This window comes from Anarrhichthys ocellatus, unplaced genomic scaffold, assembly GCF_004355925.1.
Source record: "Anarrhichthys ocellatus isolate YVR2014 unplaced genomic scaffold, GSC_Weel_1.0 scaffold82, whole genome shotgun sequence".
NCBI classification, from domain to species: Eukaryota; Metazoa; Chordata; class Actinopteri; order Perciformes; family Anarhichadidae; genus Anarrhichthys; species Anarrhichthys ocellatus.
Genome location: NW_022280112.1, coordinates 1,520,387 through 1,545,534, shown reverse-complemented (window position 1 = coordinate 1,545,534; position 25,148 = coordinate 1,520,387). Strand labels below are relative to the sequence as shown.

At 40.3% G+C, this 25,148-nt stretch overlaps 1 protein-coding gene across 1 annotated transcript in view; it reads right to left on the bottom strand.

Moving 5' to 3' along the window:
- Positions 1–19,265, bottom strand: part of LOC116398341 (sickle tail protein homolog) — a gene marked incomplete at its 3' end in the record, with an annotated part of 79,965 nt that extends 60,700 nt beyond the window's left edge. Inside the window, exon 1 of the mRNA XM_031874565.1 lies at positions 18,234–19,265. Within this exon, the coding sequence (XP_031730425.1) occupies positions 18,234–18,495 (262 nt within the window). The remainder of the gene's footprint in view (positions 1–18,233) is intronic.
- Between the last annotated feature and the right edge of the window lie 5,883 nt (positions 19,266–25,148).

The following is a 25,148-nucleotide window of genomic DNA, read 5'->3' as shown; positions in this document are numbered from 1 at the left end:
ACACTGGGAAACGCCCATCCCACATGGAAGGACTTTAATGCTTTTACATTTAGAAAAGCGCTGCCTGGTTGTCATGATATACTGGTTTTCATAGCTGGGTCATAGGCATACTGTAGAGAATACTATATATTGTCATATATAGTGTTGTGTTTTTACAACATAAATCTTTATAAAAATGTCATCATCTCTAAGAAGTTCTTAGTTTCACAGACTAAAATTATTGTTCCCTCAATTTCCAGTTTTTGACATCACGTGACTCATACGAGTAAAACATATTATGTTTTACAATAACACAAGTTTGATACAATACGTAAAGGTTACATACAGTATTTGTTCCAGCTCCAGCACATTCAGTGAATCCAGTTCTGTCTGCTCACACTCTGATGCAACACAGGCTGCAATGATAGAGCTCACACTGCTCCCAGCACTGCTTAAAAAGTTCAAATAGGGAGTCTCTGTGTGTGTGTGTGTGTGTGTGTGTGTGTGTGTGTGTGTGTGTATGTGTGTTCCTGAGGAAGCGTGAAGGGCTGGTCTCATTTTTTCCAGACCATGTTTCCCCTCTAAGTTAGGAAGGTGGTTATGGGGGCTACATCTTCATAACAACACACTGGCAGGATGCAGGAATTCCCACATGCAGACAATGGATTTGCAGTGGTCGAACCCCCGAGGTGAGATGGAGGGTGTAATAAGGGAGACTATGACAGTTGAGAGTTAGATACAAAATAGCAACTTCTGCCAATTAGAGTAATTGTTTAGATTCAACAATACTTCAGGCAGACTCCAGTCTGCAGTTTGAACTGTACCTGCTTAAACTAGAAACCATTCTGTAACGGGATCACACCAGCGACGCCAAACCGGCCCCCTACTTCTGGCACCCTTGCTCGGACCACACCCATCTTTGAACTTGGCCTTCAGCTACACACCTGCTATTACAGTGACAAAATCCGTCCACAGACAGACAGACAGAGATATAAAGTACTCAAAACCTAAACAGGAAATACAGGTAAAGGTTGATGGGAATCATTAATCATGCTGGTATTTGGTCATAAACCAAAGTATTTGACAAATTCAAATGTTGACCTGCTGATAACGCCAGATTAAAAGTCAGATGATATGCAAAGTTTCTTCAAATCATCCTGAGGGGAACATGAATGCTTCACCCTGTGTCACGGTCTTCTGTTTATTTGTATAACTCCAATTTGCTGATGCTCTATGTTGGTTTTTATACTATATGTTATTGTACACTTGCAGCATATAACAAAACCGAGTACACCCCTGTGCAATTTTACTAAAATATTAAATGATTCAAAATTGTTTTCTACAATATGTTTATGATCTATGTGCAATTAAAAACAAACAAATCAGATAAACTACATTGAAAATATGGGCCCCACAGAAAACACTGCATGATTAAACTTGCTGAAGAACAAGAAAAGAAACCTGATGAACAATGGCATCACAAATGGCACCACATTCTTTTGTCAGATGAAACCAAAATTAATTTGTTTGGATCAGATGGGGTCCAGCATGTTTGACGTGGACCCGGCAAGGAATAGTGCCAACCATGAGATATGGAGGTTGGAGTGCGATGGGATTGTATCATTGCAAAAAAGGGAGGTGACATTTATACATGGCGACATTAATGCAAGTTTGTGTACCCAGATACTGGACGTAAAGATGACTCCCAGTCTCAGGAAGCTTGACAGGAGAGAGATTATCCAGCATGACACACTGCAAACATCACTCTTCACACATCACAAGAGTTTTAAAGAGGGAAAAAAAAGTGACCCGGCCGGAGTGTCCCCTGACATGAATCTGACTCGGACACTTTTTGGGTATTTCAAAGCAGAAGGTGGAGCAACAAAACCCCTTCAGCAAAGAGAGTAGTGATCAGAACATCCGCCATTCTTCACAGATGATTATTTTCAGCACTTTCCACACCTCTGCCTCATTCCCACCTCCCCCCCGGCCGATGCATTTTCTATAGGACCTCTACAGACTTGCCACTCCCTCTCCTCATCCACCTGCTCACCAGTTCCTCACTCATTCCCCCACAGTACCTGCTCTTTGCTAGATTGTCAATGTTGCTTTGTGCCTTGCTTTCCAGCCACCTTGTTTTTGTAAAATGCTTTCTTTAAAACTGAACTCGAATAAATCTGAAATATCACGAGATGAAGCGAGAGCTGTTTTCCCAAACTTCCCACACCAGAATCTTTACTTTCTACTTTCTCAATTATAATCCACAGAATAGAATGAGTCGGTAGAATCGTGGCCGAGCTGTTGAGGGGAGATGGAGGAGTGTTGCCAGTCCTCCCTGATAATCCTAAAAATAGGACCTCTCTTCCTCATGTCATGTCTGAAGGCGTAAAATCTCTCTTTAATGTGCCTCTACCCTACAAGAACCTCTCAATTTCATCACTGAAGTGGAGTGGATTAAACCGAAGCTTCGCAACCACATCCCATAATCTCCCATCAACTCCTGCTGGCACCACAGGGAGGTCTGTGTAAAGGCTGGGCTTTATTACACACAAACATGAGGAAGGCAGACTCCTGACAGCTCGCTGTGAGATGGCTGTAGGTTTGTTTAGTATCATGCTCGGTCACAGAGAATACATGGATCTTTTTTCAAGCGTAGGCTGCCGTAGCTCTGTCTTTAGTTCCAGGCTCTACTTCAGAGCACACGGGCTCTGCTCCTCACCCACACTCGCTCTCATCATTTTAATTCTAAACAGCTTCTCTGCTTTTCTATGCTTGGTAGATATATGACTAATACATTGAAAACATCATTGCAGCAGAGAAGAGATGCTGAAAATGACACAAGAGGAACATTTCAAGTTGAGTATTTAGTAGTAATAAAATGGCTGTTCCGTGTACATATTAATTACATGAAAGTTGTTTCAATGCGATTCAATTTAATTATTAAAATCCCTCACCTCATCTACAAAGCCCTAATTGGCCAGGCACCATCATATCTTAACCCTAGCCCTATTTTTAGGCCTCTGCTCGACAATTGCATACCCATACTAAAAAGAGTGTATTTCTGCAAATACAAGATCTATTTTAATAATGTTGATGTTATAATAACGGTAACACTTGTGAGATTTGTTCAGATGTGTAAATATCAATGTATATGTTACTGGTTAAGAGTAATTGAAGATGGCACACAGCTCAAATTAAAAGGTTTCAGGTTCACCTGAAAAAAAAGCACTTTTATTGTTGTTATTACTTTGGAATGATGCAGCTGCAAGTCTAAGACCTCTCCCAAATCATAGCACAATATGTGAACAGTCTCTCTGCACATTCTGACTTTGATAAAGTGAAGCAGAACAAAATTAGAGAGGTTTTAGAAGAGGTCAGGCGATTTGATATACTATATAACTATATATTTCACTTTTTTTTATCACTAAGTGTTAAATCTAACCAAATACAGCAGTTTGGCTTCATTTTTGAGAGCCAGAATCCTCTCTGAGCCCTGTTTGTGTCTGTGATCCATGGAGTTTTCTCATCTGACTCCTGTTGCTCTGTGTCTATGTAGACGTAAGTCAGCAGCATTGGTCGAATTAAGTGATTTAAACCTCTATCGACGCGTCAGTGCCTATAGAATTGAGCTGGGGTAACGTGGGAAAAATCCGATACGCCAAAAGTCAAATCGTCCCCCCCCTCGTCCCCTGATTTAGAAAAAAAAAAAACCATCTTCACGGAAACAGTTCAGTGACCCACAGGATATACGTAGAACAGATTTTTTAGCTCCAGAACCGGGAAATTATGCCTCTGTCTACATGAAAACAGCGTAAAGGTGAGGAGCGTTTCTGATAATTATCAATAAAGCGGTTTGTGGTTCTGGTGCTTGTTGGCTAATATGTCTGTAATGGTTTCACGTAGATATATATTGAAGATATCTCCGTAATCTGTGTCAAATTCTCTTGCTTTCTGGTATCTCGGTTTTCCGTGTTAGCTTCTAGCTTTGTCTTGGTAGCTACGACCGGAGCGTGGAGTCCATGGCGAAATATGAATGATAATTCATGTCTCACGACACAAATGACTCAGGTGACTCACGACTCAGGTGACAAAATGGGTCAACAATTACTTTTAGTTTCCCATGAGACACGAACATTGCTCTCCTGAGCGAAAGTCCTGTGTTTGTTTGACCCATTCACCTGACCGGTGTGTCGCATTCCGTCGCTTAAGAAGTCAGTTAATTAATTTGAAATCATCAATCTCCGAATGCCTGGGAGTGAGAACAGCATAAATAAACCATCAGTAGACTCTTATGTTGAAGCATTCACTTGGTAACAAAACTCACACTACTTGCACCTGAAAACCAATCCCTCCGGTCCTTTTTGATTCTCCCTGCACCATTTGATACACTCAGTGTAGACAGCTCATGTTGTCACATGCTGTACTTTGCTGCAAAGGTCAAATAGTGAGATTGTGACTCTTTCTTGACACTATCACTTAAACTGCTGCAAACAATTCCAAATAACAGAAATGGAAATTGATTTCAAAGAGACATAACAATTCTGTATCTCTTTTCTCATTTACTGTTTAGTGTGTGTGTCCACCTGGTCCCTGAACTCGTCATTGCCACGCCTGTCTAGTCCAAATGCTGTACTATTCACTCATGATCCCAATGACACGATGTCCTGTACAGTGCTTGGTGGCACATTTCTATTTCACAACTGTTATTGTTGCATGTAAGCATGCCACATTTAAATGTTTCCATGGAAATACAAATGTACATGCTCATGATACTGTTGTAAAACACTCTCACCAATGACTTCAATTCAGATGAGGAGATAATAAGGGAATAATCAAAGAAACACAGAGATGGTGAAGGAACAGAAAAAGGAGAGGATACGAAGCTCTCTCTCTCTCTCGTTGACAAAGCAGATCTGATTGATCTAGTTCAGTGGAGGCCTGGAGGTAACTCGCTCAGCTCTTCACTGTGCTTGAAAGGCCAGTGATGATATTTGGCTCACAACGTGGACAGTCAGTCAGCTAGTTAGCCAGTTAGTTAGCAAGGCTACATCCAATTGGCCAGTGAGCCAGCTGTTGTCATATTTGCTCAATTGATACCCAAATGCTCTCTCAGATTAATCTTGCCCAAGCACGCATCGACATGGACCAGTGCAGTGACTCTCAACTAGTGGGTCGCGGACCCGTTTTCAGTGTGACTTTGCCTGGAAAAAAAAAAAAAAAAAAAAAAAATAAAAAATCCTGTGCTTTTATTTTGAAGGGGATTTTTTATGCAGCGGAGTTAGTCACACTCCTTAACAGTATTTGGCGTTAATGCCTTGTAATGCGAATAGACACCCGCCATTTCACGGTATAGAAGAACACCCATAGTTTGTTTTCATGTGCTAATTGAGCGAAACACAAGTAGGACACCGACTACATGAGATATGGATTCTCTTACATTGAGGACAAAAAAGGGCAAAAACCTCAGTGTGTTTGGTGCAGCGAGGTTCTGGCACAAGAAAGCATGAAGCCGTCAAAACTGAAGCGGCATTTGGAAACAAAACACCCTTCTCTCAAAGATAAACCTGTTGAGTACTTTCGAAGACGACTTCAAGACCTGAGGACAAAAGTGTCTCACTTACCTGCAGCCATGGACATGGTGAGAGAGGTGGTGGATCAATCAGCAGCGGATAAACTGAAAACTACACCTCTGTCAAATGACACTATAAGTAGACGAATTGAAGACATGTCGGATGACATCAAACAACAGCTCAAATTAAGGCAAGTGGTCATTTTGCATTACAAATGGGCGAATCTACAGACATAACAAACAAAGCAGTTTTACTCGTTAACGTGAAACATGTGTGGGACGGGGTCTTACAGGAACAATTTCTCTGCACAAGAGAGCTCCCTACTGCTACGACTGCAGAGGACATTTTCAGCTCAGGTTCAAACTGCACCATCTTTTCATTAAATACATGTGAGAAGTTGAAAATTTGGGTCGCGGCTTGTCATTAAGGGGTGATGGTGGGCCCCGCAGCCAGACCAGTTGAGAACCACTGGACTAGTGGAGCCTGGGATCAAAAGGCTGTGGTAGAGTCGTCCTTCAACTCTACCACTGAGCCATAGTTGCCCTAAACATTTCTTAGTTGTCTTTTTGAACAGTTGTGGGACGTTATATTTGCTCTGACTGAAACTTTAGCACCTAAGGGTTAGGTGTTTATAACTGTGCATCATACAGGGTTAGGGCAGAAACTTGGTCCAAGCAAGTACTCAAACACAGATTCACAGCAACCACGGCTATGACCAATTTGATAAAAGCTTGAGCTGAACATGTCTGTAGGCATTGGCATATTTATGACACTTCGTTACCTCTTCATTCAGAAACACATCCCATCCTATATGTTTTCTTTTATTCTTCCTTCTGGGCAGTAAGTACAGCAGCACAGATGTTTGTTTTCTACTGTGGTCATAGAAACACTGATTAGCTCTATATCGATACGTAGGTAACATATGTGTGTCTTTGTGAGCTTCTCTTGACACATTGATGATTAATCCTTGTTGCGCCCTTATTCCAAAGACAATTATAGAACAATGAAGACAAGATTAAATGAACAAATTTCTTTGCTTCTACATTTGTGTACATAATTATATGCATAGTTTTCATTGGGTTTGAAAGCAACAGAGCAAAAACACACGGACACAAGCGGCTGTCAGATCTCCACATCTGCTAATCATATGCAGGCTAATGCTTTTGTTTTCAGAAGATTGCACTGAATGGATGATATTTCCTGCCAGCAGAAAAAGCCCAGTGTCCTGGAAAAAAACGTTGGCTCTGCTCTTACATCTGTCCAAGAAGAGTTTGGATTGTATCTGGCATGTTGGCTTGTTTTTATGAAAATGTGTCCTCTGTGCTCATAACGGCCTGAGAGCCATTATTAAAGAAAGAGAGCGCTATGGGACAAAAATGAACTTGAAAGAAGAAAGTAGGCCATGTCACCATTGCAAAAGGTTAAAGCGATGCTGCTTTGCACTTAATGACGCTCTCCTCCATGTGATGACGTCCTAAATGTTCAAACTGTATTTCAATTTAACTGAGAGCATTCATACTTTGAATTATATGTGGCATGTTGAAAATGTGTCTCATTAGTTGGAGCTCAACGGCAGAAATTAGGTACTAGGCGTGTAATGCAGAGCTACTTTCTACTGTCTGTACTGTTTGTACTGTACTATACTGTATGTGCTATACTATACTGTCTGTACTATACTCCACGGTCTGATTAAATACCTTCCACACTCCCAAGGCCACCAAAGGGACCTAGTCCTGAGCCCTCCAGTATATGCACAGGCACCTGGACAGTGTCTCTTACACTTGTTGTATATTTGCTTCTTTGCAGCAACTGGACATTTTATGACCCCAGTTTATCCTAATAGTAGCTGTTCAGGAACCAGACAGTACCTACCTCCTTTTCTCATCTGACTGTAGCGTTAAATCTACAACCTTATATTATCACAAACTTGCTTCAATCATCTTTCTCTGTATTTGCAAACCAGTCAGATACATGATTTACACTTGTCAAAAAAAAGAAATAACCACACTGCGGGCATTATCAAAAATAATCGCTGGATTTATGTCATGAGTCTTATTTGAAGAGACATGTAGCTTCACATGAAGACTAGCCTGAATGATCAAAATTATACTCTGGAGACATTTGCAGACCAGCTGTTTCCCAGGGCTCTCAGTGCTCAGTGAGGCGCACCGTAAAAGATTTCCACCGTAAGACAAAAGAATTGCAAAAGAACACGAAGACGAATGGAAAGACGTCGGAGATGAAACCACACGGTAAATGGCATGGTAAAGTAAAAATAATTTCAATGTTGCTAAACTGGAGAGAAAATATAGTGGCCAAAAGGTTGGATTGTGACCGGTAAGGGGAAAGTGAAAGAGCAGCACGTTTTACCACAAGCAGGGGGCTTAACCTCCAAACCCTCCAGTGGAGTTGCTCAGGGGCCATCACATCAGACCTGGGCTGAGATAAATCATCAGACCTGGGCTGAGATAAATCATCAGACATGGGCTGAGTGTGAACAGGACCACTGGATAAATCAAGGTAAAGAAAGCCCTCAAAAGTTGAAGAAAAACTCCATAGATTTAGACAATCTCCTTTCTCATGGTCTTGTTTACGTATGTAGATCATAGAGGCATCGTGATTAAACTGAGACTGTCAGAACCAGTTCAGAATTCCTCCGGGTAACTTCAACCTTTGATTGAAGACGGTGTGTCTCCCTTTTTTTCCCCATGGCTGTAAGAGCCATGACGTGACAAGAACATGGCAGCGTCTTCATATTAACCAGCATATTTGCATTGATTGATTATGAAAAAGACCTTAAAAAAAGAGAAAGGCTGGGGTCTTATGTGCTACTGCTGATGTTTTCATGTAAAGAAATGCTGTTACAGCCTCTTATTGCCCGATGACTGCGACTTTGCTGCTGCTGTGAGAGTGTGTGTGTGTGTGTGGATGTGTGTGAGTCTTGACAAGGACACAGAGCCTGGCAGCGACATCTGGACAGATACAAGACAGCCATGGGAAATATCGTTTCTGCTTGTTGAACATCACACGTACACACACGTAGCGTAGCCTGCAGTTCTTCTCCGAATCACTGACTGGATCAAACCTCTGAGGAAAGTATTCAGTCCTCTTGTTTCTTCCGAGTCTGACAAATCAGCTGTGAATTTTGTTCAGTAATAATTCAGCAAATGAACATCGGTAAACAGTCATCTGTTATTAATATTTTCAAAGTACCCACATTTACTGTATCGCATTCATTTGGGGGCATTACATGTTCAGCAGGTCTGTAGTTTGAGGACGGTAAAGTGGTGCAGTTTGCTGAAACAACTGGGGGTGTTTGCTGGCAAACATCTGGCGTTATGGTACGTCTCATGATATTCAATACCTACTGTTTAAGCCAGGCGATATAGTGCAATTTTTAAAAATCGAATTGGACTTAGTATAGAGATCGCACCACCATTAGCATAAACACTGAGTAAAGTTACTTTTTCCACAAGATTATGTGAGAATCGTGGGGTCATATATCACAAATAAATACATTTTGTCAGGCTTCAAGTAATGTGTTTGTGTCCGGTTAACCAGAGCACAGACCGATCAGCTCCAGGTGTGGTTCAGATGTGTGCGAGACGACACAGAGAGGCCACGGTTTGTTTCATACAACAAGAATCAAGAAGAGGTTCGTCTGCAATAACGTCAGTCAAGCAAAAAAAATGAATCTGATTGTCACAGTTCAGCTCCACACCCTCCTCACTCTTCTTGACAGTCACTCCCTCCTCATCAGTCTAAACTCCCTTCACCTGTTCACTCACCTGCCTCTGATCAGTAATCAAGCCCCTATATAGACTCCTGCCTCCCAGACACATTTGCCAGATTGTTCTTCAGTTTTCCATGCCAGACGCTCCAGCACGCTCCCACGGATTGATCGCCTGTTGCCGACCCTGCCTGCCCCTGTTCTACCCGCCTTGCCTGACTCTCGGTAAACCCACCAGCCTTCTGATCCTGACTCTGATTAAACTCTGCCTGCTGTATCTGGAGGTTTGCAATAAAGCCAAAGATCCCTGGAATCTGGTGTGTTGCATTTGGGTCCATATACAACCCGTTACACTGATGGAAGATACGTTTTTGAACAACAGACTTAAATCTGCACTCGGCCTCTTTAATTTGTCTGAGTTCCCAAAGTGTCTCTATACAGAAGAGAGAACAATGTTAATGTTCAATTTGACATGATTTAGATCGTTTCACCACATTCTGTGACAGGGTTTACTGAATTTTGCCTTTTTGCAATACTGTTACAATCAAGGTTGTGTTGGACTCACTGAAAGGTCAGTTTTTATTTTTCCTCCTAAGCCCGTTGGTTTCTGCATGACGAGTTTGTAAAAGCACATGGTACAATGTATTGGCCATCCCACCATTTGCCTTTCTCTCCCTCCCTTTCTGCCTTCCTCTTCCCTCCGGCTTTTGAAGTAGCGAGCACAGAGATTAGCTTCACTTCATAGTCAAAGGGTGGAATGTGATGATACGAGAGGGAATGTAACTAATCAGCAGAGGGCTGTAATCCACGGGGACAGGACAATACTGACGGACTCCCAGCTCAGGAATGTACGACAGGACAGAAAAACTGAAAGCACTGACCGGGGGAAATCGAACTGAATACTGTACGTGTGTGTGTGTGTGTGTGTGTGTGTGAGAGAAATTGTTACTCATGTTGTGGGGACACAGTCACATCGAGACTCCACTCCTACAAGGATAAAGTAATAAACTCTCTCTCTAATAAGAATTTCAATGAAATAAATGTCTAAGTCACTGTCGCCGAATGAGGGAACATAATCGTGATTGAGCCCACTGATGAAAGTATTGCAATATTATGAGTTAGTATTATGAACTGGGTGTCTGTAGCAACGTTTGTGGAAAACAATGCTGTATTAAGTAACTGCTAATACAAATCAAATATTTGCTGTCGCTTCAGCTTCACATTAAAAACATTCTATCGGTGAAACGGAAGTTTACTTTTATTCTGAAATAGTGACAGGAAATGCAATGTGTTTGTCAGAGAGCTTGACACACCCCAATTTTTTTTTTTTTTTTTTTTTTTTTTTGTTTTGGTCTCCAAAACAAGATGGCCATTTGATAAATGTCGGAGTACTGGAACAGTCAGAAGCGTCAGTGAGCTGTTAAGTAGAGGGCTGCAGAGCCAGGAAACCAACTACTTTCACTGTTTGCTGTACACAATGCAAGTCTGCAGTTTCTTCCCTGGTATGGGAATTGAAATGGTATGTTTGCCAAAGAAAGGGGACGACTTGGAGAAGTTGCTTCTTAAGAGGGAAGCATTCTGGATTTCTAAACGGAGCACTTTAATCTAGAGGGTAAAGGAGAAATTCAACTTGAAGCCACTTCTGCAGAGTCTACTGGATTATGTCTACTTCATGAACAGGATTTCTTTGAGAACAATTTGAAGTGTTGTTCATGGATGGATGTGTTCAAACATAGATGGGTAAATGGACTTGTACTACTCTTTCACACTACATGTCGTCATTCACTCTTTCATACACTGATGGCTACCATGCAAGGTGCCACCTGCACATCAGGACTATCTAACATTCATACAACGTGGCACAGCTACGGGAGCAACTTGGGCTCCAGTGTCTTGCCCAAGGACACATCGACATGGATGTTGTATATAAGCAAACTGGAAACGGCATCATGCACCACCCTGATGAAGGCAAGATAATCAAAAACATTTGGTGAATAAAGCGTGGTGTACTGGAGAGTTGTGCAACATGTAATTGTGATGGGTTTGCTGGTTACTGCCATCGACTGATCCTTTCAATCCACTACTCCGTTAACAAATCCTCTCTGAGATGGCTTTGGAGTGCGGTTATTCACAACAGGAAGGATTACTTTTGCTTTCGAGGTGGTTCGATGACAAGGCGCACAAACTTTAATTTAAATGTATGTGTAAATGTCTACAAAAGGAACACATTGATCTCCTGGGGGACAAAAGGTGAGACACAAACAATTTGAGACATTAAGCAACCTTTACATTGACTTCTATCAGCAAAATAAACCACTGCTACAACACTGACAAATTGTCATTACTTTCAGGCCCTCCCCATCGCTGCCCAACAGTGGCATGCGCTGGATGAAAATAATGAGGTCTCTTTTTCCCAGAACACGGGAGTACAAGCTGACTGGAGCATAGATAGCTTTTGATTTGGCAAGAGACCTTTTTTAGCCGTCATCACTAAAATGGGGCTGTCATGCCAATGGCTTGCACACTCACAGCGATGATCTCCATCCTCGGGCACAGCTACAATGGAGGCGGTTGGTGGTGAAGACTGTAGAACTGGAATGTAGGAGTGTTTTTTCAAAGTTTTAATGTCATTGGAAATGTAGCTCTCAACAACCTGCAGATTCATTGTTGTATGGTAATATGGGACAGTAAAAGATGAACTCATTGCCCTTTGAATGTCCTGAAAGGACAGTCACTTTTTTTCAATGTGGGTTAATTTGACATCATTCTACCTTTACTAAGCAACATCAGAACTGTGGTATTTGTACAGGCAACGCGAGCAAAAGAGTTTCCAGTTAACACCAACTATATTTTTTTGAACGACTTATTTGGCATAAACACTAAAGTAAAAGCACTTGAAATGGCATTAACAGGTGTCCATTGTACTGCAGGTGTTTGTCTATTGGAATCTTTGGAGCTGCTTTGTGGTTCAGTTTGGGTCACGACCTGGCTCTGAAGCCATGACAAAAGGAAAAAATGGAGATACAGGCTGAAGTAATTTATTTAAATTAAGTTGATAATAATAATAATAATAATCCCCAAAACAACTAGAAAAATGGCATAATAAATAAAGTAAAATCAGTGGCGTAGGTGTGTGTCTGCATGAGTACAGAGTGTGGTGTAAGAAATAGATGTTGTATGGACGGGAACAAAACAAGAACGCACGAGAGCCAAGAGCACCGGGCCCAGGTGCCTCCACTTAGGGCGATCAACACCTCCAGGTACCTGTTGCATTAAAGAGACACATACAAGTAAACAGGCCAGGGGACCGTCACACCAACCCACCAGCCTGCTTTTATTAATATTTGAATTGACATGTACACAACAGGATGAGAAATGTGAATAGTCTTTGGCAATTAGACCCCATCGTAATTTTTTGTTTGTACATTATTTATATGCTGTTTCCAACATAATTTCAATCAATCAATAAGACATTTATTTTCATAGACTCTTTCTATTAAAAATCAATTAGCATAATGTTGACTTGCCGATTACTAAATATTACAAACTCCACCCTCTCTAGACTTTCCTTTGGGTATTCTTGACTTATTTTCAAATCCTCTCTGCACTGTGTCAACTTTTTAAAGCTCTCTTTTCATTCCTGGGACTTACAATGCTGAATGTTGTTCATTTGTCCCCAGCTTTAAGACTCTAAGCTTCCATTTTTTTTTCTTTCAAAAGTTGGAGAAAGAGTTGTGTCTCAGCAACGTTCTACCCATATATTTAACAGTAATCTTTTCAATCTTATGGCCTCACTCCACCGACACTGCACTTACTAAAGCGGTAAATGATTGCTTGCTTACGATGGAATATGTTTTTATTACCGGAGCTTATAATACCATTCATCATTGTGTATGCTCCCAGACTGATTGGAAAATCAATTGGGACATTAGAAGTGTGGTTAAGGCGTGGTCCTGCTACTGAACGTAAGTATACTTTTTTAAATATAATTTGGTTTAAAAGCCTTTGATCACTTTGGGGACTATATGAAACCTTCCCCCAATATATTTAACTCAAACAAAGGGGGGCTAATTTTCTTATTTAAAAAAAATGTTTAGTAGAGAGTTGTTTGTGATGCCCACAAAATGAATGAACCAGGAACAAAGAACCAAACTGTGCGTGCTGATGGCCACTATATATTGACCCCACTCAGGATCCCAAATATGAATCTAAACAGATGATGTTAAAGCCTGACTGTAGATGTTTTCTTTTGAAAGTAGCTAGCAGCACTAGCTCCAAACGTTGCTTAATCTAGCAAGAAAGTCGTCAAGTCTGCAACACTGACAGCCCGTCCCTTCAGGCTCCCCTGATAAACTGTGGTCAGCTCAAAATGTAACACTTAGTAAATAAAATAAATAATCATTAGTTTATTTATATCACACCATGACCTTACTCAAGGCTGCACAGTTGTAGCGTTGATGTACTTACTCTGAACTCAGCATAATGTCGCCATCATCTAAAAAGAGTCACTTCCTCCACATTAGCATTGACCGTCATGACATGTGCTGCGTTATTTACAACATGAATTCATTCTAATTTGTAGATGTAGCAATGCATTAACATATGACTTAGACGTGTAGCCTCATTATAACGTGTTACAGAAATGTCCTCAGAAAGAAAATAATCGCCTATTTGTGCAAACAGACACACACACACACACACACACACTGCTGTAGGCTCTTCTGACTCATGGAAGCACGTGTCTGTAAAAAGCTATATTAGCTGACTGCATCCAGGAGAGCAGGATTATCTTCTATCAACAACGAGGTAAAGCCTGAGCTGTAAATATCACAGGAGAAGAAATGATTGTGCAGACATACAGTTAACCAGCAGAGATTGCACAAACAAAGAACTGTACATCTAGTACTGCCATTAGTATGCGATTATGTGTTTTATACACCATAAATACATGTTTTCAAGATATTGTTTCCCACATTGTATGTACTGTATATGAATGTATACAGAACTATGCCGGCTTTTGAGAATTAAAAAAAGACAAGAGTATATCGGACAATATTTTTAAACTATTTAACACAATAAACATTTAAAGAGGTCCTGCACACTTCACATGTTTTTGAGGTATACATTAAATGATATGACTGTGCTGTGATGAAACATATCAATGCTGGGGTTAATATTGACATTTTTTTACGAATGTATAAAACTCATAACTTCATGGGACGAAAATGGCTGAACCTTGCATGGCAATGCTGACAGAGTTGACCGGTTAGGACTTATCTATGTCATGAAACCTATCTAAAAATAGAATAGATAGAATAGCACTCCCCCCTCCCAGCTCCTTGCCCACTTTTAAGCATTTTTCCAATGGAGTTACACTTTAAGGATCCTGTAAATTGGGTTAATAGAGAATTGGGTAACACGTTATAATAACTACACACTATGAAGCATTAGTTAAGTATGAGTAAACACTTAATTCATCATTTATAAAGCATTGTTCCTACATTAACACTCATTAGTATACAATTTACAACAGTTATAAATGTTTTATTATTGATTAATAGCTGGTCTATTATGTGTTTCGTGGTTGTGTTGTCATACTTTATAAATGATGGATTCCCCATTTGTAAATTAAATATTATATATATTAAAGCTCCTGGCCAGCTCCAGTTGTACATTTACAAATGTTTTATATCCAGCCAGTTTGTTTTGTTTTTTTACACAAATGAATGGCTGAGAGGTTTGTATTTACGAGTATATTGTTTGCATCTTGCAATAAATATTGATATGTTCTTGATCACTTTGTGTTTTTTCTATTTGCCTTTTCTGTTGAGAAGATAACTGAGACTTTTGTGGGTTTTGAGGCACTGATGGCCTTTTAATGTCATTTATAAATGCTTTATAAGGCATAGATAGTCCTCACTTTAGATGAGGTCACACAAAACACTTTATTAATGACGAGTAACTACCTGAATTAATCATGAATTGCAGTGTTAATATGCATTTATAAAGCATATATTAACATAGTCCCTAACCATTAGTGCATATCTAAATCATTATATATATATAAATGCATGAATAATGTACATCTAAATAAGTTCTTAATCATTTACTAACACTTTATAAATTATCTTATTAATCATCTACAACTCCTTAATAATTGGTTTGTAAGATATATAATACTTAATTTACAAATGGGGAATCCATCATTTATAAAGTATGAAAACACAATAATGAAACACATAATAGACGAGCTTATTAATCAATAATAAAACATTTACAACTGTTATAAATTGTATACTAATGAGTGTTAATGTAGGAACAATGCTTTATAAATGATGAATTAAGTGTTTGCTCCTACTTAACTAATGCTTCATAGTGTGTAGTTATTATAGTGTTACCGAGAATTGTGATGGAAATGTTAGATTCAGTTAAGATACGATAAGCCTTCAATGTCTCCCATATGCATTCAAGAGAACACAGATAATGTAGCAGCACGCAGCCGCTCTACATATTCACACAATAGCATATGGTGTAACCAGCGTCGGAAATACACGAGGGCAAAGGGCAAAACTGCCCCTAAGAAATATCATTTTGCCCCTGATATCACTAGGAGAGGGGCAAAAAATGTCCCCGAACTTTCTAAACGAATAAAAAAATGGAGCGCTCCTTAATCAGACCTGTGACTGCGAGACTGCGGTCAACTCAGCAGACACTTAAATTGTTGTGCACCTATACGCTGAAATACACGGTAAACTCATTCAAACGGCGCAGATCGGGAGCAAGCGAAGGACTTTGAAAATTAACGGAAAGATTAACGTGAGACAACATCCGGTTTCTTCAGACTAACATCCGGTTTTCAGAATAAGATGCCAACAAAGTATACATATTGCATAATAGAAATTAGATTAAATGAATTATATTCACATTAAGTAAAGGTAAAATACACCTAAATTGTGCGTAAAGTGTCTTTATTCTTTGATTTGAGGGTTGCTGGAAATGAATAATACCTGACTAATAGTCAATTAATTTTACTAAGCAAAAACTCTGAACTGAATTTGTACCTTCAAATGGCACATTTTTAAAAATTTGAAGGTGCTATAAAAATGTTTTTCTCAATAATTCCATACAATGACTGATGTATATGTAATCAAGGCATCATTGACTTAATAATTGTTAATAGTTTAAAACATTTAATAATAACAATAAATAACCACAAAGAAATAAGAATGAAATTGAATATGATTGTCTGATTTATGTTTGTTTTTTGTTAAAAAAAATCGACGAAAACACTTTGAATCTGTAGACTACTGCGTAATAGTCTTATTATTGCCATTTGATGACAATTGCTCATATACTGTAAGCCTAAATAAGTATATTTATTATTTTGAAAAAAAGTTTGAACAAAGTTTCAAAAAGTGCCCCCAATTTTTTGAAAATGCCCCTGGATTTCAGTCAGTGGGGGCAAAAGTTGCCCCCAAAAAAATATGTAAATGTCCTACCCTGGGTGTAACATTAACATTCAGTAACACATACAGATCGCACACACCCGAGAATATTACATGATGCCCTACAAGCCGTAACGCTATTAATGCACATATACACATATATACATACACATATACGCACAAACACCCTATATCTTTTAATGTTTAGTTTGATTTATAGTGGAACTAACATTTTTCCCGTTCAACTTACAGTTTGGTGATCTGTACTTTCTGCCTGAAGCTCTACTCTTTGTGAAAGATGTGGTTTTGGGCACAGGTGATTTCATGACCTTGCTTCCTCACCGTCCCCTCGAGAGAAGATGGGGCAGCATGACGATCATTTTTACATTCTTTCGGATCAGGTTTTGGAGTTGTGAGTACTCCTTACCGAGCAGGAAGTATTTCAGAGCAAAAATAAACTTTCTAACAAACCTAGTACTCCGTATAATACAGACTCTGTAATGGAGACACTGTGACTAAAATATATTCTGAGCTGACATTTCTTTCACTTGCCCATTGACGTATACACTGCTACTGACAAATCTGTGATGGGTAGAGATTATTCCCCAGTCAGTCAGACTCTAAATGCGAATACATGTATGTAATATTGTATTATATACAGCACGGTAATGTAACAGGGCTTCATGTAAACACTCATGTCAAAGGTTCTAAATTGACCAGAGAAAGTGAGAGCAGCAGTGAATGGCAGGGCAGACCCTGCTGCTGGACTGACACACTGACACGGAGATGGATCACAGTTCATGCATGAACTCTGCCGGCATGACAGCAACTAATCCAGCCTGGCAGCAGCAGTGTGAGCATTGAGAACACACAAGAAATCCCTCTCTGCTTTTCTCACTGCAGCTTGGAATATGCATGTTAAAATGGTGAAACACATTAGAAAGAGATCATATATATCGCCCTAATTTAAAAGTATTTGTATGTTAAATATATGCCTGAATACAAATAATGTGAGGCAGACAGCATGAATAGACGAAGTGTAAATGTGCATTTTACACTTCCTCCAGTCCTTACATCATATCGTTTATGATGAGTGAATGAAAAATGAAAAAGACTTTCTAGTCTTTCAACCACTCCAAAGGGCTTTACGCTACACATCAACATTCACCCGTTCACACACACACACACAGTCATGGTTGCCACCTGCTCATCAGAATCTACGGGAACCGGCTGATCGTCTGATGAGTAGACGACCCGCTCTACATCTGAGCCACAGACGCCCCAGTGCAGCTATGAGCTACCCAGTGGGTTAACCATTCATGTCAGCCTCTCTGTGTGAATTCCGAGTCAGAGATATCACAAATATAGACTATAGAAGTAAAGTTGTATAAAAGCCACAAAAGTTCCTTCCTTACTGTGTAATTTTCTGCGCTACCTTGGGTAATCTAGCATACAGCATTATGTGAGGTTTAATATGTTTGTGTAAAGAACTGGAGAGAGGGACCTTACCTTTGCTGGAGTTATTTCCTGTATGCTCAGCAGGCTTGTCCTCCAGGGCTGGAGGTCCTTGCCCTAATCCAGTTGAGGAAGCCTCGCTCCGGCTCTGGGCTGGTATGGGTCTCTGGACCAGGTTCCCCTCGCTGCCTGCCCTCATCAGCCTCTCTCCAATCCGCAGCATGCATGAGCGATTACCCTGCGGCTCCTTTCTCAAGCTGGGGCTCTTAGACCCCGCTGATCCGGGTCGACCCAGACGGGGGGAGGACTTGGACATCTTCCCTGCTGGGCTGAGCAATGCGCTGGTGAGATACTCCAGGGTTAGTCTGGGTCCCTCGTTCGCTTGTCCCTCTTTTCTTCTTCCTTTACTGCTGTGTGCTTCTTCTCCTTGGTCTTTCTCCTCCTGCTGCTCTCCTTTCTGTCCCTCTAGTGTTTTGCCTGCTTCTCTTCTGTCTCTCTTTTCTTCCTCTCATGTAAAGAGCAGTGTTGAAGAAGTATTTTCCGTCTGTCATGTTTTGTCATCCAAATGTCTTCATGTCTTTGGTTTTTGGAACATTGAGAGGGATTGTCCTTGCTGTGTCTTCTTCTGTCTCCTTGCCCACTTTAGGTGTATGGATGTTCCTCTGCCGTGTTTTTCATGGTGCCTTAGTTTTGTCAAGTTGTCTCTTCAGCCTTGTGTTATTCTCTTTTTCTACCTTCTTAATGTGATCCTCTGTTATTTCTGCCTCGTATTGCACAATGCTGTTCTCCAGTCTGTCAGTTTTCGTCTCTTCTGTCCTTCTCCTTCATCCCTTTGCAGACCGTGGTATCTCAGGACCCCTGGACTGTCCCTATGTTTGCAGCAGTGATCTTCAGAGAATTGTCTGTCCGCAGAGCGGAAAGCCAATTCACTCTGTATGATTCTCTGTCTTTCTCCTACCGTCTATCTGTCAGCAGCGAGCTCCCTCGGTGCTCCTGAAGTCCTCTGGGAAAGCTCGCTGCCTCCCTATTCTCTCTCTCTTTTTTCTCTCTCTCTCTTTTTATCTCTCTCAATGTCTTTCTCTCTCTCTCTCACTATCTTTTTCTCTCTCTATCTCTTTGTCTCTGTCTTTTTCTCTGTCTCTCTCTTTCTCTGCCACCTGCTCCTCTTTTCCAACTTTGGAATCTATCTTTACCTTTTTTTTAATTCCCCCTCTGCTCTCTGTTCTGTGTTCCTTCCACCTCTATTGACTCTGTGTCGACATGAAATTGCTGTTCACATGTTGGCTCTGCTGTTGTCAGTTTACAGCACGCTAATCCGTGCTGATGTCTCAATCCTCACATTGGACTCAACTACAAACTGCCATCTTCTTTGCTTTCATCCCCACACATTTTCCTACTTCCCTATATCTCTTCTTCAACCAACATTACCATCCAATACTTCTTTAATCTTTATGCCTTCTGGCTGTTGCAGAACATTAAGAACAGTTCATAGTTAAAGCTTATAAAAGTTGCAGTTTACTGCTGTGTATATTCACATAATTACAGTGTTCTAGTTGTTGACATAGGGATCATTTGTTGATGCATTGCAATATGTTGCAGAAATGTTTTCGTTAACCATCATGTGTTTTTTTTTTTTGGCCATTTGTCCACATCCCTGCTGTGCCACGCAATGGCACAGCCAGGTTTTCAGGTGAATAAGCTGTTTTTTCATATGGTCTGACCCAGTGAGCATTTTTCCGTTGAAAAGATTTCTAAGCCCAAAGTTGAAAAGACGTCTACGCCCAACATTGAAAAGACGTTCAGAATTGGTTCAAAAGTGAAAGTTCTTTCGCCGACTATTTGTAGACGTTGATTCACGCTTAGATTTCAACGTGATTTGCAATACTACAATTTTCCATCCTCTACATTGTGCTAATAATAATATATCATGATTTTAGAGGCTTACTAAGAAACCACATCCACATTAATCAGTTGAAAGCCAGTATTGGAAATCACGTTGAAATCTGGTCTAAACGTGAACGTTTAATCAACGTCTTCAAATAGTCGGCTAAAAAACGTTCACTTTTGAACCACTTTTAAACGTGTTTTCAACGTCACCGTGTTTTCAACATCACCATGTTTTCAACGTCACCATGTTTTCAACGTGGAAAATCAATATGTAGCAACTAAATACATAATCATAGTAGCCTAACACATCATCAGTTTCCACTTACAGGACAAAAGACCAAGTGACACAGGCAACAGTTAATTTGTATTTATTAAGCACAATATAAATACAAACAATGTTCTTTATATAAAACCATAATCTCCTTTTCCTTCTTTAAATGTCGTTTTCAAAGCCACACAGGAGCCGGTTTCAGGAGATCTGCCATATTTTCAACGTGGACATCTGTATATAAAACAAGTATTAGAAAATCATTTTCACTTTTAAACCAGTTTTGAACGTCTCTTCACCGGAGACCATAGTCTCTTTTCAGTATATACTTTATATTGTTTGTATATTACTATGAGCCAAACAACAATGTTTTGACCGTGTTCTTATTAGTACATTTGTTTTACTCACGTTCTCATCATTTAAACTGTGTACAGCCCCACTCGCTGTCCGCCGTGTATTTTACATGTGAAATGTCCTAAATACTCTATTTTATAACGTTAGGCTACAGGGACAGTCCACAAAGAAAGTGTCTCCAACATTAACGAACACACATGTCTATGTTTAACGTAACGATGGCCTGCCTCGGACGGCGCTAGCTGGTATTGGTCTGTCTCGAACGATTCCGTCGTGACGCACTTTTCGGTCATTTCGCTGTCATTTTCTTTGGCGATCGCCACATTAAGTAATATTAATTCATACATATCAAAGAATCGACGTGTCAAATTTCATGAATATATATGGACGTTTACATGTCTAAAAGTGACTTTGATGAGAGAAAGCAGAAAGAACACTCGGCGACGCTCGGGCAACGCTCTTTACTCTGAAACGTGTCTGTGTTTTCACCGTATTGCTAATATGAGTTAGCATATGAGTGTAGTTTGTAGCTAGCTTTACACTACTTTGTCTAGCCAATGAAAATATAGCATTGATGTGTGACATAATCTGTAGTCGAGGGGAGGGAGGCAGAAATGTTGTGTCTGAAAAAAAAAGTTGTGACCCCGGGAAAAACGATCAAAGAATCGTAGCGCGAGTTAAAGTTAGGCAGCTGATTGTTTGGTCTTAGCTCTGAAACATAACAGCAGACATGTAAAATAAAATGTTTTTCTTGTTTATCATAAGCCAGGCTACATCAAGTACATTAATGCACAATGATCTGATAAATTATGCAAATAATGTTGGCGTGTGTGTGTGTGTGTCTGTGTGTGTGTGTTTGAGAGTGAGAGAGACTGACATTTATTGAAAGCCAGCAGTGGCTCTTATGATTAGAACTATTGTGTATGTAGATAAACCTCCAATATAATACAGTGCTATGTTATACAGTATATAAGGTTAATCAAAATGTAATGTTTTGACTCAAATTTCTCTCTTGTGGTTTATGTTCCTGCCTGAAAAGATAGAGAACAGAGACAGAGAGAAGGAAGAGAAGAGAGGCAAAGGGAGACAGCAATAAGCAGAAAAACATTATAAAGCAGACTAAAAGAAGCAGAAAAGAACAGAAAGAAGACAGCAATAAGCAGAAAAACAGTAGAATGCAGACTTAAAGAAGCAGAAAAGAACAGAACGAAGACATCAGGAAGCAGAAAGAGTAGAAAAGACAGGAAGAACCTTTAAAGAAAGAAAGGTAGGTAATGTGTCTGTGAGTTTTTTCCTTTACAGGAGGATCAAGAAAATAAGAGATGGATATAGAAATTGTAAATCTGCAATGGTTTAAGGTAAATATATTTATGTCTATGCATGTGTTAAATATGCATGCGTCTATACATGGTAATCTGGCAATTTATAGAATTATTCAATTTATTGAGACATGTAATGTGGCTTTAAAACTAATTTTTAATTTAATTTCTTACTGTGCCAAAATAAATGTGTATTTGCAGATGCCAAACATGCGGCAAGTCAGGAAGAGGGAGAGGAAGACGAGGAAGTGGACCCAGGAGGCCATGGCACAGGCCCTACTGGAGGTGAAAGCAGGCAGGCTTTCTCTACGGCAGGCAGCCCAGCAGTTTGGGGTCCCTGAGTCCAGCCTGAGTGACCGAGTCAGTGGAAGGGTGTCCTCTGACTGTGTCTATGGTCAGAGGACGCTCCTCACCCCTGAAGGTGAGGATTCCCTGGTGGAGTACTGTTTGTATTCTGCCAGTCACGGTTTTCCACTGACGAAGCCTCAGGTCCTGGCCCACGCTCTGGCCATTTACAACCTCTGCCACCGGGAAGCACAAAGAACCGTATTTGGCCAGACGTGGTGGATAAACTTCTGGGAGCGGCAACACCATCGCCTTACTGCCCGGACCCCAGACATAATTGACTGTGGGAGTTTGCCAGTGATTGACATGAGAAGAGTTTAACAAAACATCCAGCAGGTGGTGGTATACACTCAAACGGAAATTAAGGAGCTTTTATTGCTCAATTTGGAGTTGTTGAAGCGTGATATCTTATTGTGAAGGACAGAACTACGTTCCCGGATGTGTTGACAGCATTGATGGTCATTTTTGCCACCCTGTAACAAGCGAATATCCCCGAAAAACCAGCAGCACCCAGTGTTTACAACGAGGATAGAAGTCAGTACGGATTAGGAAAATAGTGGCGCACGGCTAATTCACCGGCGTTAGCATCGTTTTAACGACTCTGGTAAAGGCAAAGCTAACTTTAGTAATTACAACAATATTTAGCTTGAAAGGTATGAAGTTAAACTTCAGTTTAAGACCATTAAATCAACTGAAAACATTACACGATAATTTTTGTCAACATTTTAGGTGAATTGTATTGGAACATTAGCTAAAAACTGTCCAGTTCGGGGTACAACTCCGTTACTGTTCGTAACATGCTAACGCTACAAGCTAGCAGCCTCGCCCGCATGGTGAGCATAACATGATATTAGTGGTATGGTAATGATATTTCGGTTTGCAATATTGGAAGAAAGTAGTTCAAGTACTTACAGAGTATGTCGTTAGCGCGAAGCCTCGTTTATTCCGTCAGCTCGTTCACTTCGCTCATCAACTCAGTAAGAGGCAAAAATCGTGCCGTCTTTCCAGTCATCGTCTCTAACTTAGAAAAATGCAGAGTCCGTGAGCATGCTTGTTCCAGCAGTAAACACACAGTCGTATTTTATGTGAACATACAGACAGAATGTGCTCTGCTCTCATTATGATGTCCTGGGAGCTTCTTGTTGACAGCACACTGTCTATAGTTCCATATTTACGACGTTTTATATGAAACATTAAATGCGTTGAAATCGCATCTTCATGTAGACCACATATCAACAAGCCAGCGTAATATGATTTTGGAGAAATACGTAGTAACCAAAATCGCATCTCTTTCAACCTACAACTGAACAAACCATCAATATTTTAAAAGAAATTGGTGTTTTGTGACACGTTGATATTGTCACCGTAATTTGAAAAGACGGTGAAAATAGGTCTAAGATGTTCAGACCCCATTTCAACGCGTTTTCAACCAGAAATCAACGTTGAAATCCGGGTTAGTGCTCACTGGGGAACATGGCAATGGTTCGGGACCAATTTGGGGTTGAGTGTCTTGCCCAAAGACACATCAACATGGACTAGTGGAGCCGGGGATCAAACCGACGATCTTCTGATTGAAGAACGACCGCCTCTTCCACTGAGCCACAGTCGGAAAAATGGACAGTGTACAACATGAGGAGGAATCCAGAACAGAGTTTAGCTTGAACCAGCAGCTGAACATTAAAGGGTTATTTAATTGCACTATCTGGAGGGTGGAGGATGAGTTAAGTAGTCTCACAGCGGAGGAAAGAAGCTGTTCTGAAGTCTGGTGGTTCGGCAGCTGAAACTACCAGTGGTATTGTTAGCAGAGATGAGATCTTCTAACTGACGGCCACAAACCATTATAACTCAGTTAGCGAAGTTAGCTTTTAGTTAATTTGCACAGCAGTGTAGTTAGTTAGTTTGGTTGCACAACACAAACATAAAAATAACAAATACTATACCGTGGAGGAAGAGGCAGAAAACGCACTGGGCTTATTTCTATATTGTCAAATGTAATGATATTAATACACTGAACATAATATGACTACATAATAGCATCGTATACGGGAGAGTGTATGTCTTTGTGTGTGCATCTCTGTGTCAGTCCACGGCAAATCTGGCACAGCTGCACCAAACGGCAAACTATTTTAAGATAAGAAATAATCCTAGTCCCAGTGGGGAAATTTGGGTGGTCATTTATGGCTGCATGCTCAAGGACCTCTCATGATTGCAGTGACTCACATATTCTCAAAACAACTTTTATTGCTGTTTTATTACTGCCATCGATTGACTCCTGACTTATTCGTTGTGCTCATTCAATCAAACACTACAGCAGTGGTCGTTGCAGACACACGTTGCAGAGATCTGCACCATACTGAGTGCACCTTTCTAGTTACAATCTATTTTTAGTGACGTAACCTCGCCATTGCAGCACCCATACAGCATAACACACACAGCAGAGACACACACACACATACTTATATGAGGTCATAGCAGTGTGGTACTGCGGAAAAAAAAGAGAAAGTAAGTACCCTCAGTGCCTGGAAAGAGAGGGAGCAAGAAGAGAGGGAAATGTCAGTTTATGGTGGATTGGACATGACACGGTGGTGCAGTAGAACAAGGAAGTACATGAACTGCATCCAAGATCGACTCATTTAGAATATGCAGTTAATATCCAAAAGACTGAATGGCTACATTAGCAGATAAATACATTCATGTTCAAATGTTAACATTCCCTTAGAATCATACCATTCCTATATTTTTGCAGATTGGCTGATGTCTTGTACATTATATCGTCTATTAATGAGGCTATCCTTA